At 38.7% G+C, this 19171-nt stretch overlaps 1 protein-coding gene and 1 long non-coding RNA gene across 10 annotated transcripts in view; one reads left to right on the top strand and one right to left on the bottom strand.

Annotated features, from left to right (window-relative positions):
- Nucleotides 1-3518: 3518 nt before the first annotated feature.
- Nucleotides 3519-7986, bottom strand: KRT10 (keratin 10). Of its 2 annotated transcripts, none has more exons than XM_043469658.1 (8): nt 7335-7986; nt 6455-6537; nt 5938-6094; nt 5691-5852; nt 5475-5600; nt 4946-5163; nt 4296-4594; nt 3519-3889 (listed from the first exon to the last, which is right to left on the bottom strand). In XM_043469658.1, the coding sequence occupies exons 1-8, from the start codon at nt 7923-7925 to the stop codon at nt 3783-3785; spliced, it is 1743 nt and encodes a 580-aa protein (XP_043325593.1). In that variant the 5' UTR covers nt 7926-7986; the 3' UTR covers nt 3519-3782. The 2 variants fall into 2 exon arrangements, with proteins under 2 accessions (XP_043325593.1, XP_043325603.1); XM_043469668.1 differs by having other exon boundaries at nt 4316-4594.
- LOC122442212 overlaps nt 4548-19171 on the top strand; it is a 35623-nt gene continuing 20999 nt past the window's right edge. For 2 of the 8 annotated variants that reach the window (XR_006269587.1, XR_006269571.1), the window contains exons 1-3: nt 4548-4640; nt 17653-17731; nt 18403-18456. This is a non-coding gene — a long non-coding RNA (uncharacterized LOC122442212). Of the gene's footprint in view, nt 4641-6087; nt 6592-17652; nt 17732-18402; nt 18457-19171 lie in introns of those variants that run through there. The other 6 variants (XR_006269572.1, XR_006269573.1, XR_006269574.1 and 3 more) reach the window with 5 other exon arrangements.

Here is a 19171-nt window from a genome sequence, read left to right as displayed (position 1 = left end):
GTTAAAAAAAATAATTAGTTTTATTTTTGGCTGCACTGGGTGTTCATTGCTGTGCTCAGGCTTTCTCTAGCTGTGATGATTGGGGGCTACTCTTTGCTGTGGGCAAAGGATTCTTACTGCAGTGTCTTCTCTTGTTTCAGCACATGAACTCTAGGCACGGGGACTTCAGTAGTTGTGGCTCATAGGCTTTGTTGCTCTATGACATAAACAGAACAGGGAATGAACCCAAGTCCTCTTCACTGGCAGGAGGATTCTTAACCACTGGACCACCAGAGAAGTCTCAGTGTTTGTGTTTTTATCTAGAGACTAAGGAGCAAGATGACAACTCAAAGAGTCGTTCTTCTTTGGGCATGTCTTTTTCTGTGGGACAACCTGGTTCAAAAAGTATCCTTCAAAAAAAAAAAAACTTTCATACCTAGTTTCCAGACAGGTTTTATTTCTGTTGTGATAATTTGTTTCCCTGTGTCATCCAAGGACACAGCCTGTATAGTTTGCATCATGACCAGGCTGACCATAGCTGTAGCTTTCAGGGGTGGTCAACTATCTCAGGTCTTTGGGGTGATCATCTGGTCCTTCCCACTTACTTTCACAAACTTCTTGCTATATTTTATCAGACTTCAGATTCCCAGAACTGGATTAATCATAATAACCCTTTGTGACACTGGAATTTAGTTTTGCAGCCCTAGGACAGCAACCTGACCTGGTTCTCTACCTCTTGGTAGACGATGTTAGTGATCACCTACTCTAACAACTTATTGTGATGCTCTTGTCCATCTTTGGAGAAACTCAGTTGTTTAGCCAACAAGCATATTTCTTTGAAGATGAACATAATACTCTTTCTTCAGTACAGTGGGCATTTTAACTTCCCTGGTGACTCAGATGGTAAAGAATCAGCCTGCAATGCAGGAGACCTAGGTTCAATCCCGAGGTTGGGAAGATCCCCTAGAGGAGGACATGGCAACTCACTCCACTATTCTTGCCTGGAGAATCCCCATAGACAGAGGAGCCTGGTGGGTTACAGTCCATGGTGTCGCAAAGAGTCTGACATGACTGAGTGACTAAGCACACATTTTTATTAACTCATATTATCTCCAAATGAGGAAACAATAATCTCATATGAGGTAATTATTATCCCTACTGTATAGATAAGAAAACTGAGACTTAGGATGGTTCAAATAACTTGTCCAAAATTTACATGACTTGTAAATGCCAGTGCTAGAATATGAAGTCCAGGAGTCACTGACTTTGAAATGCATGCCTATACCTACAAATGAGTTCTTTCCCTAATTGCCACTCTCAAGATGCAATCTAGATGGGAAATACTGGATGAATATTTAATTAAACTAACTCAAGCTGCTTCCCTGTGCTGGCCATAACAAAGTTATTCTCCATGCCCACCCAAAATATCAAGTCATCATGCACATCAGTGTTAGTGTGCAAAGTCCCAAGGCTTTTAGCAGCATAAAGCAGAATCTTCAGAGATAGAAGCTTTTGCTGTTTAGTGTGATTCCACATGAGTCTCAAAATTGGCTCTGATAGTCTCAGTGGACACTTCCCTGCTTAAATAGCAGGACTCTGTAACAACTTTAGAATCTGTAAGAATGTGTATAGGCTTTTCGATTAATAGCTACATGATAAATCTTTTTGGTAAAAATAGAAACCTGCACAGCCAACAATAACTTTTTAACTCTAAAAACGAATGTCCTTGTTAAAATAAAATTATTTGTTAGATACATTGTCTTTATGAAACTATAGTTTCAGAGTCCAGTCAAGAAAGTAGTTTTTTTTTTTTTAAACTGGGATATCATATACAGTACTGTATAAGTTGAAGATGTCCAGCATAATGACTTGACGTATTAATACATGTGTCGAGAAATAATTACCACAATCAGATTAGTCAACACCCATCAAGAAAGTAGTTTTCCATCAGAGATAAGCTAGTTACCTTATAAAGAAAATTAAATATAAATGCTTTAAAGAGATATAAGAAGATGGAAAACGTAAGAAGACAGGACCACCATGATTCAGACCTTTTAGGAATGAAGGTTTGGGTCACCACCCAGCCAGATAAATAACTGACCAGCTGAGATCCTGGCTTGGAGCACATAACTATTTCATAATAATATATTTGCATTTGTCTCAAATACATGCTATTGAATATGAAAACCCTTATCCAGAATAATGAGAATGGCCAACTCAGATTAAGAACAATAATCTAGGTCCCAGGGAATTGGTTAACTACGCTAGATAATAATAAGAGAGTTTTTTTTGAATAATAGTATATACACAGTTGTTGTTCAGTAGAAAAGTCATGTCCAACTCTTTGCGACCCCATGGACTACAGCACACCAGGCTTCCCTGTCCTTCACTATGTCCTGGAGTTTGCTCAAATTCATGTCCATTGAGTCAGTGATGCCATACAACTGTCTCATCCTCTGTTTCCCCCTTCTCCTCTCTAAGAATCCTTACCCAGCCCTGTTTCAGGGCATTGCAAGGCAGCATCTTGGAACTTCAACAGACTGGCTCCCAAGAAGGGCGGCCAGTACATATAGAAAGTCATGTGCACAAAAACAGTGTCTGGGGTAATGTTTGGTGCCAGGTAGGTCATGGTGTTTTCACTATAACAAAGTCCATTTACAATAAAATACAGCTTCAGTGATCAGTTTGGGATACAGAGTGTGGGGTTTACCCAGCAGAAGTCTCAATCATGGCTGGTTTCAGGTCCTTGGGAGATCTGGAGCTCAAATCAGTAAGGATACTAAGAAAGGCTGTTTGGTGGACAAGGATAACCTAGGAACCCACCAGGGAGCACAAGGTAGTCTTAAGGTCATGGAGTAAATCCAACCCTTACCTACCCCATATACTCACAGAGTAATAATGTCAGTTGGGTTCTTATTGACTGAAGGATGTGATTGGATTGATCTTACAAGAACCAGGTCTTTAGTACTGGTCACTGTACTAATTGGTGAAGGTAGAGACTTACAGGTGTCCTTTTGGTTAAATTGGTATCACCATGTCTTGACAGTGCTTCTCCTGTTTGTCTGATAGACACCAAATAATTTTGTCAGGGTGATATTTCACTGGGCTAGTAAGTGTTGGAAGCTATCTCTTTGGCTGTGTAGCAATTGGGCAGAAGTAATATAGTAATGAGAAGAAAATATTAATAAGAGCTGAATGTGAGGAGGCAAGTGATCAGAAAATTTGAAATTTTGAATTAATTTAATCTTTGGGGTGTTGAGACTTTTCAGTTTTCAAGACTTAATTCAAAGCCAGAGAACTGGGAGCTGTCAACATACTTTGTATCTTAAAGAAAGAATAACTGGGGACTCATGGACTCTTTCCTGAGATTACTAACATTGGTCCAACATACCCCTAAGTTTAAAAAACGGATTCAGAGAAATCCTCATGATAACCTGTCTTCAGAATTTCTAGATAAATCAATCTTCAAATGATACTTTACTAATCTTTAATGTTAAAAGTTGTCTAACTCAAATAAAGATAATTCTGACCAAATTGGATAGTTTGCATCAGTAAGAAAGTTTATTGAAATTCATTAGTAAATGAGAACAGAAAGTTTTTCTTTTTTTCCATTAAAGAATACTTTCCGGTAAAGTGAAAAGGAGAAATACAGAAACCACAAAACACCGTTTAGACACCTTATGATCAAGGAGTGGACCTATTTCCATAGGCCATTAAGACTGAAGTGTTTTCTTGGAGATTTTTTTCCATGCATCTATGCATAATGGCCTGTGTGAGGGGAGCCTCTTTCCTCTTGATGTGGCTTAATAGTAGTGTTTCTTGGTTTCTGATTCAACCATAGATGAAAGGACGCTACCATCAGGTGCCAACTCCTCAATAATTGTCTTGATCACTCTGGTTTTGTTAGTATCTGTAAGTTAATTACAATAAAAAACAATAGAATTTAGACTACAATTTGTGGGGTCCTTACTAATTAACGAGCAAAATAGCTAAATCAAAGATATTTACTAAAAATACCTACATCAAAATATCTAAATGCAAAGAAAAATACACCAAAGTGAAAAAAAAGAAAACTTCTTTACAGTTACTTTTAAAAACACCAAAGCTGCAGCATTTTAGACAATACCGTTTCCCCTTCAAGACTGGTGTCAACAACTATAGTCGGTTAAAAAAAGCATATAAAGATTTTATAAGATTTTAATTTTTAAAATAGTTCTAAAAATAAAAAAAACCAAAAAAGTTACAGAACTTAAAAAACAAAACCAAAAAACAACAACAAAAAAACCCATCAAAAAGTTAAAACTAATTCTGATTACCCCAGCCAGTTTCTGCTGACCTTGGTCCCTTAGATGAGGACTCTCCAACGGACCCTGAAGAGGTGGACTTGTGGCCTCCGCTGGAGCTTCCGCCGCCGTAGCCGCCGCCGGAACTACCTCCGTGACCACCGCCGCTGGAGCTTCCGCCGCCGTAGCCGCCGCCGGAACTACCTCCGTGGCCGCCGGAACTACCTCCGTGGCCGCCGCCGCTGGAACTTCCGCCATAGCCGCCGGAACTTCCGCCATAGCCGCCGGAACTTCCGCCGCCGCGCCCGCCGCCGTAGGAGCCGCCGCCGGAACTTGGAGGGTAAAAGTTACTTTCCGTTAGCTGTAACGTGGGAAGCTGTGAGTCTGTTTCCACGTTATTGTTACTTTATAACCTAGGCAAAAGGTGTTTTGAGGAAAATCACCCCCGCCGTTATGAACCCGTTCTTTTAAAACAACTATGTATGCACCCAAACCTAAGAATCTTTCTTGTGTCAAATTCGTGGGACATTGAGGCTGGTTGCATACACCTTCTTGTGTACTTTGCCTCCTCTCTTTCCACTTTCTCCCGTGCTCTGACACATCCTTGGGTTGTGGGAAAAGCCTTAAGGCTTGGAACACTGAATAAAAGCAACTGGGATGATTTAAACTTTTCTGTAATTTACCTTCCCTCTCCTTCTAGCAGGCTGCGGTAGGTTTGAATTTCATTCTCCAGTCGGATCTTAATATCCAGGAGTTGTTGGTACTCGGCATTCTGGCACTCGGTCTCAGCTCGAATCTGTTGCAGTTGTTCTTCCAGAGAGGAGATCTGGGACTGAATCTGAGAGAGCTGCACACAATAGCGACCTTCTGTCTCTGCCAAGGAGGCTTCCAGGGATTGTTTCTGAAGAGGAGAGAATATATTGTAACTTAACTACTTCATTGTTCACTTAAGTACAATGAAGCTTGTTTAATAATTTCATTAGAAGAATAAGGAAAGCGAACAGATTTGTGTTTTAGTTTTGATAATATTTCAATTTCAGCATTTTTCGATCAATGCCAATAATACTTTTATCCCATTAGCAAAAAACTTCAATGTTCTTTCTTTTTTTTTTTTTTACCCTCAACTCTGCATTCTTTTATGTTGCCTATTCTCATCTGAGGATGAAACGCATGATAAAGTGATATTATTTCTCAAGAGAATTATTTACTTACCAGGGCTAGTTGGGACTGTAGCTCAATCTCCAGGCCTTGAATAGTGCGTCTCAACTCAGTAATCTCGGATTTATGGCTCGATACTTGTTCAAGGTTGCTGTTGATTTCCGTAGTGAGTTCCTTGCTCTAGAATATTAAAAACAGGGGACCTGATGAGAAAAATCTGAACGAATAACCAAACCACCATTGACTTTGCTGCAAAGGAAGATAAACTACCTTTTCGTTGAACCAGGCTTCAGCGTCTCTGCGATTTTTCTCGGCAAGTTGTTCATATTGGCTTCTCATGTTATTCAGAAGTTCAGTGAGATCAACACCTGGGGCAGCATTCATTTCCACATTCACATCACCAGTGGATACATTTTGAAGGTCTCTCATTTCCTGTTTGAGGAACAGAAATATTTAATGACTGCTTCATGACCCTGAGTCCCTTTTTGGCTGGGGGAAGTATAACTATTTATGTTACCTCTTCATGGTTCTTCTTCAGGTAGGCCAGCTCCTCGGTCAGGCTCTCGATCTGCATCTCCAGGTCGGTCTTGGTCAAGGTCAGCTCGTCCAGCACCCTGCGCAGGCCGTTGATGTCGGCCTCCACGCTCTGGCGCAGGGTTACCTCATTTTCATACCTGAAACAAGCATGATACAAATACTGGGTATAACTTATATCAGGGAGGAATTCCTGGGTAGGGACTGTTTAGAAACCAAGTAAAGAGTTGACTTCGTATCTTGGCAACATTTATCATATTCTGATTCACATAGGGATATTAGTGGTTTAATGCAAAGAAACTTAGCATGTACCTTAAAGAGCATCTTATTATAATATTGCCTAAAAGGTAATACTGAGGTTGAAAGTTTCTCTTGACAGCTCCAATATAGTTTAAATTTGAATGAATTCAGGAAAATGTAAATGCTCTTGTGGGCATACATTGTTAAAAACATCTCATGTATTTATTGTGACAGTATTGTGCCACATTTGCTTAGCTTACTTCAGCCTGAAGTCATCAGCTGCCAGCCTGGCATTATCAACCTGAATCAGGATATTGGCATTGTCTGTTGTCAGGGTGAGGATCTGGAAGAAGAGACAAAGAAATCAGATACAGACACAGCTTTTATAGTGGCATAGGTAAACTACATTTCTATGGTGTTCTATTACTAAGTCTTGGGGAATTTTTTATTTTAAATCTGACATTGCAGTCTTACCCATATACTTAAAATTGAATCATTTGTTCTCTTGAAATTTCCATACTTTTCTATTTCTATATCCTCCCTTTCTGAAAACTAACTGGATTATATAGTTGTGTTCCTGCATTCAGGTCCCGCTCTTATACCTGTGTAATTTCCATGTATTTCAGCTAACTTCACTGACTCGTACCTGTATTTGGTTTAACTTGTTTTATATATATATTCTAAATGAATATAAACAGCACACAATGCAATTCAAAAATTCCCTCAAGGCAAGCAATACTCCATTTTCATACTGGAAAATTCATGTTTCTTGCAATGTCAGTAAGGAGTATTTGTTGTTTATCAGTCTGAATAATATTTTCTGATTCATTGAATAATTCTTTCAGTCCCTGTGTTTGTACATTTTCTAATGTATTTTAACTGTGGACTCTTACACTCATTAACACACAAAAAATTCTCAGTAATCCCCCCATCCTACAAGATACACAACACACATGTTGGATGAAGATTGCAATGACTGTACCCTCACAGCTATTTACCTTTGAAGAGACTGGATTGCTCATGGAAGCAAGAAAGTAATGTAGTCTAACACAGTGAACATTGTAGTTGATTTAAAAATTACCTATCAGAATTACTTGCACAAAAAGAGGCTTAAAGTTGCATTTTAAAAATGCCCCTTACCTGATTTTTAAGATCATCGATGATTTGGTAGTATTTGCTGTAATCACGAGGCTCTCGCTGGCTTGAATTGCCATACTTTTCATACCACTCCTTGATTTTGACTTCTAGCTCATAGTTTGATTCTTCCAGAGCCCGAACTTTGTCCAAGTAGGAAGCCAGGCGATCATTCAGATTCTGCATGGTTATTTTTTCATTTCCAGAGATAAGGCCACCATCTCCTCCAAATCCACCACCCAAACCACCTCCGAAGCTGCCCCCTCCGAAACTGCCCCCTCCGAAGCTGCCGCCTCCAAAGCCACCTCCTCCATAGCTCCCTCCAAAGCTGCCTCCTCCATAGCTCCCACCAAAGTTACTTCCATAGCCCCCACCAAAGCCACCTCCTAATCCTCCTCCATAGACACTTGATGAGCCCCCAAAGCAGCCTCCAGCAGAGCTCCCACGGCTAAAAGAGCCACCACTGAACCCCCCTGAGCTGAATCCTCCACCAAGAGAGCCTTTGCTGCTCGAAATTCTGAGGGATGATCCTCCTCCTCCTCCGCATCCACTGCGGGAGGAAGAGTATTGCTTGCTTGAGCTGTATCGAATAGACATGGTGATGCTGTTTAGCTCAGGGAGTGCATGGTACCAAGGACAGTGACAAGCCTTTATATACTGAGAGGGTGTGTCCCACATGTGTTAGAGTTTTGCTTACTTGCTTGGTTTTCTTTTTGCAAAATTTGCATCTTTGGCTTATGATTGCATAAATTATCTTAAGTAATCACCAGCCCCAATATGTTTGGTTTTGAATTAGCCTTAAGAACAAACAGGAGGTTTGCTATGTTGAAATTGAAAATGGGTGTTAGTCATATGAGCATTTGTTTCTTTAAACTTTTTCACCTTTTTAGGAACCTTGAGCAACTTGAAATCTAGTTTTGTTTTTTTTTTCTCAGCACTAATTTAGTTTGTACAGAATGTTTGCGAAGTTTAGAAAAAGAATTTTAAGTCACAAAATCAGTTAATACTTTTCAAATTCATGTTTTAAACAGTTTTAATTAATTATAACAGCATAAATTCAGATAGAATCATGCCATGATAGGGCTGTAGAGTAAGCTGCAAGCAACCAAAATGAAAATAAAAAACATGTTAAACGATTTGTGTTCAAAAGTTACCACATATAAATAAAGACATAAAAACACAACTTAAGAAATGCATGTATGTGTATGTTTATAGAAAATCTTTTATTTGGAGAATGAAAGTACATTGATATTTTGTCTAGGAAATTGGAAGTGTGTAATGATTTGGGAATCTTCTAATTTAATGGTGCTTTCTTTTTAGCATTTAAAGAAATCTAACATCAGGAAGTTATCCTGGATTAAAAAAAATTTTTTTTAATTCATTGTAATGAAGGCTTATATGAAGACCACATTGCAGAAATTCTTAGCACAAGATATGAACTAATCTCCAGTATTTCATGTTTACTCTAAGTTTGACCAATAGAAAAGGAAGTGATTGTGAGTAAAAATTTTCTTACAAGAATAACCAGATTAGAAAATGATACTTGCTTCAAAATTATGAACTGGTCTGTGAACATGTGTTTGAAAGCTAGATTCTGTTTATCAAAAAAATTTTTCCCTTGGATTTACTGTGTGTAGAATTTTATATAACTGTATTTAATAAAGTATTTAATTGGGACTTTTAAAACATGATAGCTCCTGTGGGCTTCCCTGATAGCTCAGTTGGTAAAGAATCCGCCTGCAATGCAGGAGACCCCAGTTTGATTCCTGGGTCAGGAAGATCCCCTGGAGCAGGGATAGGTTACCCATCCCAGTATTCTTGGGCTTCCCTTGTGGCTCAGCTAGTAAAGAATCCGCCTGCAATGCAGGAGACCTGGGTTTGATCTCTGGGTTGGGAAGATCCCCTGGAGAAGGGAATGGCTACCTACTCCAGTATTCTGGCCTGGAGAATTTCATGGACTGTATAGTCCATGGGGTCACTAAGAGTTGGACATGACTGAGTGACTTGCACTTTCACTTTTCACTTTAACACATGATATAAAATTATTTTTTAATCTGTCTATAGGATATGGCATTGCTATTCAAAAATATATTCACACACATATATTTCTGTATATATTCACACACAGTTTACAGTTATACAGTGCTGTTTGTGATGCTGTCATTTTATAACTCAAACAAGCTGCTGAGATAGGGAGGGTATTGTCTCTATTTTATAGAAGAGGAAGTTGAAGCTGAGAGAAGTTATAATTTTGCCTAAAGAGGTAAAATAGGTGGATAAACGAGGTTAGTAAATTGGTCTGAAACCTGGCTTTTGGCTCTTCCTGCGTTACCAATGTGTGTCTGTATCCTCTGTTCTGGTGGATTTGGTCAGAGAACTGAATGCCTCTTTTTCTTACCATAAACTTCTCCACACGGGAAGCAACAAAACAAAACAAAAAGTACTTGGAAACATGAATATGTTGAAAGGGTAGGATGTTTGGCACACACTTCCATTACTAATTGCTTTCTCAAATTACACTTACAGCTGCACATTCCAGTTTATGAAAACTATAGAATTAGCTTCTGCAGGGAAAGGGAATGTGGCTGGGAGTATGAATGAGGTGTTGACTGTGAGAGTGGAGGTTACTACCCAACAATTGCAGCTTCTCCAACTTGTTATCACATGCAAGTGGGGCAGAGTTAAAAAATGAAACTCAACCGTGGGAATTGATTTTTGCTGAAGATAACATGTAGTAAAGGAAGGTTATGATAAGTCAGACTGGAAAAAAAATTCCAACAAGTTCAGAGAGGATGTTGAAGACCTGATATTAATGAAAGTAATTTAGAAAGAATAGTTAAAGAGATTTTGCTAAATTTTACCTGTAATTATATTTTGGGAGTTGATCTTGCTAGTTTTGCTATAGTATTAGCCTTTTTTTTTTTTAACCCTGGTAGAAAAATATAAGCATCTCAATCTAGTTTCAGTTAACAGGTAGAGCTCTGTTACTATCACATTAAATCACAGAATTTGTAGAAAGCTTCCTAAAAGTATATGGGAAAAAGTACAAATACAGAAACTCTTCTAATACTGACTGTAGCATTTAAGCCAACTGTAATTTATCAGAGACTCCTTATTGACTTGTGCACTCTAGAAATTGGTTTATTGAAACCAGCTTTTGGCATGTGTAAAAATTACAGAGGTGCCATGTGATAATCCTGCAGCTAAATTGGATGGAAAATGTACTATGGTCAGCTCTAGTGTTGGCCCTATTTACACCTGATTGCCATAATCCACCATAATTGTAATTTCATCATTCTCAATTTTTGTTGTATTTCTATGTAAGGCACACTGAGAGGTGTTTAAACTATAGGAACGTAAATGAGATTCATCTCCTACCTTTATAGATCTTACCAATTGTTACAATCTAGTCATGGAGACAAAAATATGCACTGTAAGCCCTATGTAAACGGTAAATGAAGTGGGAGGGAGGAGTTAACATCTCCTGAACATTTACTGTGTTTTAGGTAGCTTACTCTTCTTTAATCCTCCCCCAAATTCTCCAGATGGGTATTATTTATCTCATTTTATAGCTGAAGAAATGAAGCTTTAGAAAGCTTCAGGGATCTGCCAAGAGTAACACAGCTGATTTCTGCTACAACCTAGTTTTGAATCAGGCCTACGTGGCTTCAAAGATGATACTGGGTTCATGACACTGAACTACCTGCCACCTTAAAACTGATGAGCAAGGAGTCTGGTTGAATGGGGTCACCTGACAAAGTAGAATTTAAGCTGAGTCTCCGGAAGGATGGGTGGGAGTTTTCCTTATGTGCAACAGCAGAGAGGACTGTTCTGGGCTGGAGAGTGGGGACTGTGAAATGCCAAGCAGGTGGAGACCAGTTTGGCTGAAAGATTTGTCCATAGTTATTAATTTCTCTTACAGATTTTATTCAGCTTCTGCAGTATTATTCCTTGGGGATACATAGGTGACTCAGACAGTTCCTGCCCCTCGATGAGTGTACTTGGAGAAGCAAACAAACATACCCATGAATCAGAATTAGGGTAATCTGGGCTACAGTTGAGGCATGGACAGGGTGTTGAGGGAGTTCAGAGAAGGGAGTTTGACGGTTTGGCGTGTGTGTGTGTGTGTGTTATGTGTGAGGACACAGTGAAAGAATAGTGAGATCAAGTTTTGAGGAGAAGACCAATTTAGATTAAAACTCGTGAATTTGAAATAATACTGTGGAAATGTCTTTCAACACTTAGAGTCATAGGACTACAATTGAGGAGAGAGGTTGGAGGAGCAGATTTCAGGATGGTGAGGACCCCTAAGGGAAGGAATTTAGAGAAATGAACAGAGGGTCCAAGTCTGAACATTTTTGGAGACAACCACTTGAGGGACTGGTGAGAAGCTAGGGAATAGTACTGAGAAGAGTGACGCTTAGGATATGGGAAAGCAGGGAGAAGGATCATGGAAGTCAAGGGGGAAAGAGCCCAGGTAAAGTGGGGCAGTCTCTAAAGGAAGATCAAGGAGAAGGGGGATTGAGGAAAGATCATTGGTCATTTAGAAGCCGTTGGCACCCTTCCAGAGGGCAGATTCAGTAGACTAGTGGTGGGACAGTCCACCGTGTATATTGGAATTGATGGTTTTGCTTTTGGTATTTTATTTATCACTTTCTTCTCAATTGCTTCTGAGTTTTGTGTCATGGTTAGGATGGATATAGCTCTTATTCTCATTGGGTTAATTTATCTGGGGCTCTTGAAATGTGTTGTTGATTTAGCTTTGTTATCAGCTTGACTCATCTCACTGTTGGGGTTTAGATCTCTTTTCTATTTCTTATTTTGCCTCCAGTAAAATTCTCTTTTGAAGAATTTTTCTAACTGAAAATTCTATTTGCACTTTTCTTTCTCTGATTAATTGAGATGTAATAAATCATTTAGTGGCACAAAGACAAAACTGATAATGCAAGTTATGTCTCAAGATGGCAAGGTTGATAAGCAAAATGTTTTAGAATTTTTAATTTATCATGTAAAGTTTGAGAATAAGGCATTCTTTGCTTGAATGTTCTGTGACTGTGCAAACTGCTGAAATGTGCCTTTGTGATTATGACCTATGGAGTCAACACCAAGTGGAAAGCTGTACAAGTGTTTGATGGATTTGGTACCCTCCTCCTGGATAGCTGAATAATTAGGACAATCAAGATATTGGTAAAGCCCATGTCTTCTCATTGGAAAACTAATACTCAGGTCTCTGAAATCTGGAGAGACTCCCATATTACACAGTTTTTCTAAAACTTCCAAGGCTGCACCATGATGGACACTGTCAAAATACGGAAACAGCATGAAGGCTTTTCAGTGTAGCAGAGTGGTTAGATGGGTGGGCTCTGAAATCAGACTGCTTGGGTAACAATCCAGGGCCATCCACTTACTTTGTGACTTTATTTCAGTTTTCTCAGCTCTAATGTGGCATCATAATTTTATCCTATAGAGGTGTAAGTGGGATTTAAATGAATTAATATAAAGCATTTAGAACAGTGCCTGGCATTTCCTTCTGGAGAAGGAAATGGCAACCCACTCCGGTATTCTTGCGTGGAGACTCCCATGGACAATGGGGCCTGGAGGGCTACAGTCCGTAAGATCCCAAACAGTCGGACAAGACTGAAGTGATTTATCATGCATGCATGCTGGCCTTTTTAGAATAAGTGCTTTAAAAAGGTTTTTCTGTTGCTGTTACTACTATTACTGTGATCAGAACCTAACTCACAGTTGGTCAGTAAAATATGAGTGGATGAAAAGCTAGGATTCAAAGTTGAAATGCAGCTAGTGAGGAGGAGAAAATGGCTGGGGTTGGGGGATGGTCCAGCAGGGGAAAGGTGTTCTATTTGTTCTATTTGATAACTTTGTGACAAACCATGCTGTTTTTCCCTGAATGACACATGCTGTCATTAACTTCATTCTTTTCTCTCCAACATCCACCAAGTTACCAATTTTGTCACTTTTTCTTTTGTCCTGTCTGATATATTTGTTTCTTTTTGTCTGGTCCCACCACAGTTGTCCTAATCCAGAATTTCATCACTTCTGTCATCAATTACATCACCAGCTTCTGAAGTGGTTTTCTTGGCTCGGTGCCATGTCACCTAAGATTTGTTCTATTCATGGCTGCAAGACGACTGTTCTTGAAAAACACTGTCATCACTTCATCCACATGCATAAGTACCTGAGGATTTCTCTTATTAGTAGATTATGTCTTTTCTCTTCAGTTCAGTTCCATCGCTCAGCCGTGTCCGACTCTTTGAGACCCCATGAATTGCAGCACGCCAGGCCTCCCTGTCCATCACCAACTCCCGGAGTTTACCCAAACTCATGTCCATCGAGTCAGTGATGCCATCCAGCCATCTCATCCTCTGTCATCCCCTTCTCTTCCTGCCCCCAACCCCTTCCAGCATCAGGGTCTTTTCCAATGAGTCAACTCTTTGCATGAGGTGGCCAAAGTATTGGAGTTTCAGCTTCAGCATCAGTCCTTCCAATGAACACCCAGGACTAATCTCCTTTAGGATGGACTGGTTGGATCTCCTTGCAGCCTTGGCCTATTCTGTCTGTCCAACCTCATTCTTCCTGCAGTGAGTGAAGGTGGTAGAGTGGAAAGATTGTTGCATTCTCCTTGTAAAGTAATTAATAAATATGTGGCCTTGGGCAAAACTCTCAGCCTTAAAAAATAAGCCTATGTGTCATTTTACTACCCTATAAGATATGGATAATAATAATAGTAAATACTAAAATATGTATATAGTACTACTACTAACAATAACCCATGATACAGTGGAAGAAGGGTGTTAGCATTCCTTAAAAACATCCTTTAATTATAAGCAATCCTTTCTCTCTTAAATCTTGGCCAAGACACAATGGTTTATCCTATTTTAAGGCCTTTGTTGGCCTTATTCAAATCAAGTCCAAGCTACTCTCCTTCATGAGGCTTCTCACCATTAGTCTAGCCATGGCTGTCCCTTTCTTTTCATTTCCTGTGTGTACAACCTAGTAGTTTATAGTATGATATAATTTTTATTGTTCGCAATGAGATAAGACATGAAAGCTCCTTTAGAGAAGGGAGGGTACCTTTTTCTCTTGCTGCACCTAGTAGATACTTAATGTTTTCTGAATGTTTTCCTGTCGTCTCAGAGCCTTTTCCCATTTTCTTTTCTTTGCCTTTATTTTGGTCTCAAAACTCTTCTTGCCTATGTTTTGGCAATATACAAGTTTAAAATTTAAATAAAGGCTAGTTGAAGACAACTAATTTGATTTTTCTTTAAAGCTAGTTGTAATAATTTTCAGATATGAGAACGTTGTATAAGAACAATAAGAAATCTAAGATTCTGCATAGGAATTTTTAGATATCTTAAAATATATGATGATATATACCTTAGATTATGTATGTGCCATGCTTAGTTGCTCAGTCGTGTCTGACTCTGAGGACTGTGGCCCGCCAGGCTCCTCTGTCCATGGGAACTTTCAGATAAGAATCCTGGAGTGGGTTGCCATTTCCTCCTCCAGGGGTTTGTAGAATAAATTAGTATTATTCATGTTTAAGTGGATACATGTAATGTGCCTAAATTGAAAAAAAATCTTCTGAAGTTAATCTCTTAATTTTATTGTTTAGAGATTTTTATTATTTTTTATTTTTTTCATTTATTTTTATTAGTTGGAGGCTAATTACTTCACAACATTGCAGTGGGTTTTGTCATACATTGACATGAATCAGCCATGGAGTTACATGTATTCCCCATCCCGATCCCCCCTCCCACCTCCCTCTCCACCCGATTAGATTTTTAAAATACTGAACTGAAAAAAAGTCAAGAAACAGCTGAGTAATATTCCATGGTGTATATGTACCACAGCTTCCTTATCCATTCATCTGCTGATGGGCATCTAGGTTGCTTCCATGTCCTGGCTATTATAAACAGTGCTGCGATGAACATTGGGGTGCACGTGTCTCTTTCAGATCTGGTTTCCTAAATGTTGTGAAGTAATTAGCCTCCAACTAATTAAAAAAAAAAAAAAGTCAAGAAACTTGTCAGTTTCATAACAAATTAAGAAAAGCTCTTGTCAGAATCAACTCATTTTTCTGTGTGCGGTGGGAATGGTAAGGAATAGATTTAAATAATTATTTAACTGTAACACAATAGCACTAGAGAAAATTTACCATAACTGTTCAGTGAACTTCCTCCACAAGGCTGAAGATTGAAAACAACTGAAGAGTTAATAATGTCTTGGAGTAAATGCATTAATTAAATATATAGCATTTGGAGTCAATCCTCAGATAGAGCTTATAGAGCTTATTAAAACTTTCCTATGTTCCAAGGGCCTGTGCTAAACACTTGACCTGAATGTTTCTGTCTTTAAATCCTGACAGCAAGTGAAAGGAGTAACTTTTATTTTAACTGAAAAATTAGTAGCTTGTCCAAAATTATTCATTAAAGGAATTTGAACACAGACCTATCTTCAGAGCTTTTGCTTTAATACAATGAGCAATGCCTACAGCTCTCCTCAAGTAATGTGGAATTGCATTTTCTAGTCTTGTAATTTAGAAATTAGCAAGAACATAAGGGATTTTACTTTCTTTCTCAGATTGGACAAGCTCTTCTTTTTTTAAAAAAATAATTTTTAAAATTTATTTATGTATTTTTGGCTGTGCTGGGTCTTCATTGCTGTGCGGACTTTTTTCTAGTTGCAGCAAGCTGGAGGTGCTCTTCCTTGCAGTGTGCTGGCTTCTCATTGTGGTGGCTTCTCTTGTGGGGCAAAGGCTCTAGGGTGCACAGCCTCCAGTAGCTGTGGCACATGGCCTCAATAGTTTTGATTCCTGGGCTCTCGAGCACAGGCTGAGTAGTTGTGGTACATGGGCTTAGTTTCTCTGTGGCATGTAGAATCTTCTCAGGCCAAGGATCAAACCCGAGTCTCCTGCATTGACAGGTAGATTCTTTACCACTGAGCTAGCAGGGAAGCCCAAACAAGCTGTTCTTATCTTTGTTACATTTGTGATGTAAAAATGGACTAATTTGAAAAGAAAGCTTTTGAAAAGAAAGTGATTTAATACAGCAAGAATTCTTGCTTTTGAAGAGGTCAGACTTGTAGGTCTCATCTACTCAGGCTACACCCTTAACTTTTTGAAGTTGCCTCCTACTTGGTTTTCTAGGGGTTCCTAACTCTGTCCGGATTGTCCTAAGATCCAGACCAGTCATTAAAATAACAAACCAGAGCAATTAGCCACCATGATTAATCCCCATGATTAATCACAGTGTTAATCCCTTCTTAAATGCTGGTTTTTCTACTCAGAGCTAACACCCATTACAGAGATTAACTGCATTTTAAAAATCAGGTTTTTACTGTTTACATGTAAACACAAGGTGCATATCTGAACTAATTTTAATAGTTAACTGTGAAAGAAAGGGGTTTTCTTGCTTTGGGACTTTCCAGCTTCAAAAGCTATCAGACTCTTTGATGTCTTTCACAAATATTTTCCATATTGATCATTTTGGTTAAAATGTGGAGTTTCGATTAGAATTTTCTAATTCTAAAACTTGGGGCTTCTCTGGTAGCTCAGCTGGTAAAGAATCTGCCTGCAATGCAGGAGACCCCAGTTTGATTCCTGGGTTGGGAAGATCCCCTGGAGAAGAGAATGGCTACCCACTCCAGTATTCTGGCCTGGAGAATTCCATGGACTGTTTAGTCCGTGGGGTCACAGAGAGTCGGACATGACCGAGTGACTTTCACTTTTCACTTTCAATCCTAAAGCTTAGATAGAAATGATTGGATATTTATTGAACTGTAAGGTGTTATACGTTATTTTTTTTCCCCTTGACATCTTGGATATAATTGCTACCATTTAAATAGGATGTAGTAGGATTACTTTTTTTTTTTTCAACTATCCAAGGATGAGGACTCCACAGCCCCTATCAGGATAATTATCATTAGCAATCTGTCACACTGATATCCAATAAGTTGCTCAAAGTGTGAGAATATTAAGAATAACAAGAACTGTCACCACTTTCAACACTAACATTTGTTTAACATTTACTCACTGCTAGGCACTCTATGGTCTTTATGTACGTTTTCTCATCTAGCCCACTTAACAACCCTATGAGGCAAATACTACTTTAGATCTTTTTTTTCCCTCCAGAGGAGGAAACTGAAGGTTTGAGATGGTTATATATTGTACACAGGGGTAATACAGCTAATAAATTCATAGCGGAACCAGAGTTGAAACCGAGTCTGCCTCCTCTAGATCCCATACTCTTAACCATGACCTTTTACTGCCAAATGTCTAATTAAACTTTGCTTTGTGATTTCAAAGACAGCCCCAGACATGTGAATTACAGTGGTAAAAATGGAGCCTGTTCCAGCCTACAAATGAACTAAATGAAATTTTTAAGGTGAGCAGATTTGAAGAATGTTCCTTTTTGTTTAGCTGATTTTAAAATGTTATTTTTAAAGATGTCCTGCCAACACTATGATGTGGATATGTTTTGAGGGTATGGATTTGACTGATTTAGGTGTGGATCAGTCACAATGGTAAATTATTTTATGCCACATGCTATTTAGCCTGATAGTCTAGGTTTGATTAAGTATACCCAATAATTTAAGAACTGAGTATTTCATTAAAGGGCTAGGGTTTTAGTGGATTATTTATTGTATCACTTACCCAGATTTTCCATTCATTAGCTTATGTACTTTTCAATCTCAATTACCAGTCAAGTCTTCACACAGGAGTTGTTCTGTTCAACATTCCAGCTCTCTGCTTGAATACTGATTTGTTGAGCTTGACCCCGCCCCCCCGCCCCCTATTGCTGATTGTTTCTTGAGTTTGTGAATGTCGACAACAGTAGTTATTGATACTTCTTTTGGTTTTTTGGTTTCTGTCAAACTAGAATCCAAGGATTGCTTCTTCTTTTTCTTTTTTTTTTTTTCTTTTATGGTCAAGGATTGCTTCTTAAGGAACGAAGTAAACGTAAAAAGATGATTCATTAAAAATTCCAGAGTAGAAAAACAGAGTGGAACATAATCTAAACTACTACCAGAAAAAACTTATTTTTCTGTATTTCAGAAGTTATAAAAGAAAATACATTTAGCTGAAAAGTTCCATAACAGTCCCAGAAAGGTATGCATTTAAACTACACAGTTTAAATTGTAATTTTAAATCATCTGTTCTAAATTTATTTATTCTTTGAATTGTGTCTTTCTCTCTTCTTCTAATCTCCTGTTCTTCTCTTGTTTAGCCCCTAAACAGAGTTGCATTTAATTTTTATAGTGTAGACATTGTTCTTTTTTTTTTTATCCATTTGTTTTTATTAGTTGGAGGCTAATTACTTTACAATATTGTAGTGGTTTTTGCCATACATTGACATGAATCAGCCATGGATTTACATGTGTTCCCCATCCTGATGCCCCCCCTCCCACCTCCCTCTCCATCCCATCCCTCTGGATCTCCCCAGTGCAGGAGCCCTGAGCACTTGTCTCATGCATCCATCCTGGGCTGGTGATCTGTTTCACCCTTGATAGTATACTTGTTTCAATGCTGTTCTCTCAGAACATCCTACCCTCGCCTTCTCCCACAGAGTCTAAAAGTCTGTTCTGTACATCTGTGTTTCTTTTTCTGTTTTGCATATAGGGTTATTGTTAATCATCATTTTAAATTCCATATATATGCGTTAGTATACTGTATTGGTATTTATCTTTCTGGCTTACTTCACTCTGTATAATGGGCTCCAGTTGCATCCATCTCATTAGAACTGATTCTATGGAGACATGAAATTGTTTGAGAAATCTGTGACGTCTCAGTAACTGTCACATGTGAATAGTGGACTTTGGAAACA

The sequence above is a fragment of the Cervus canadensis genome, chromosome 1 (genome assembly GCF_019320065.1).
Source record: "Cervus canadensis isolate Bull #8, Minnesota chromosome 1, ASM1932006v1, whole genome shotgun sequence".
Lineage (NCBI taxonomy): Eukaryota > Metazoa > Chordata > Mammalia > Artiodactyla > Cervidae > Cervus > Cervus canadensis.
This window is presented reverse-complemented; position numbering and strand designations above follow the sequence as displayed.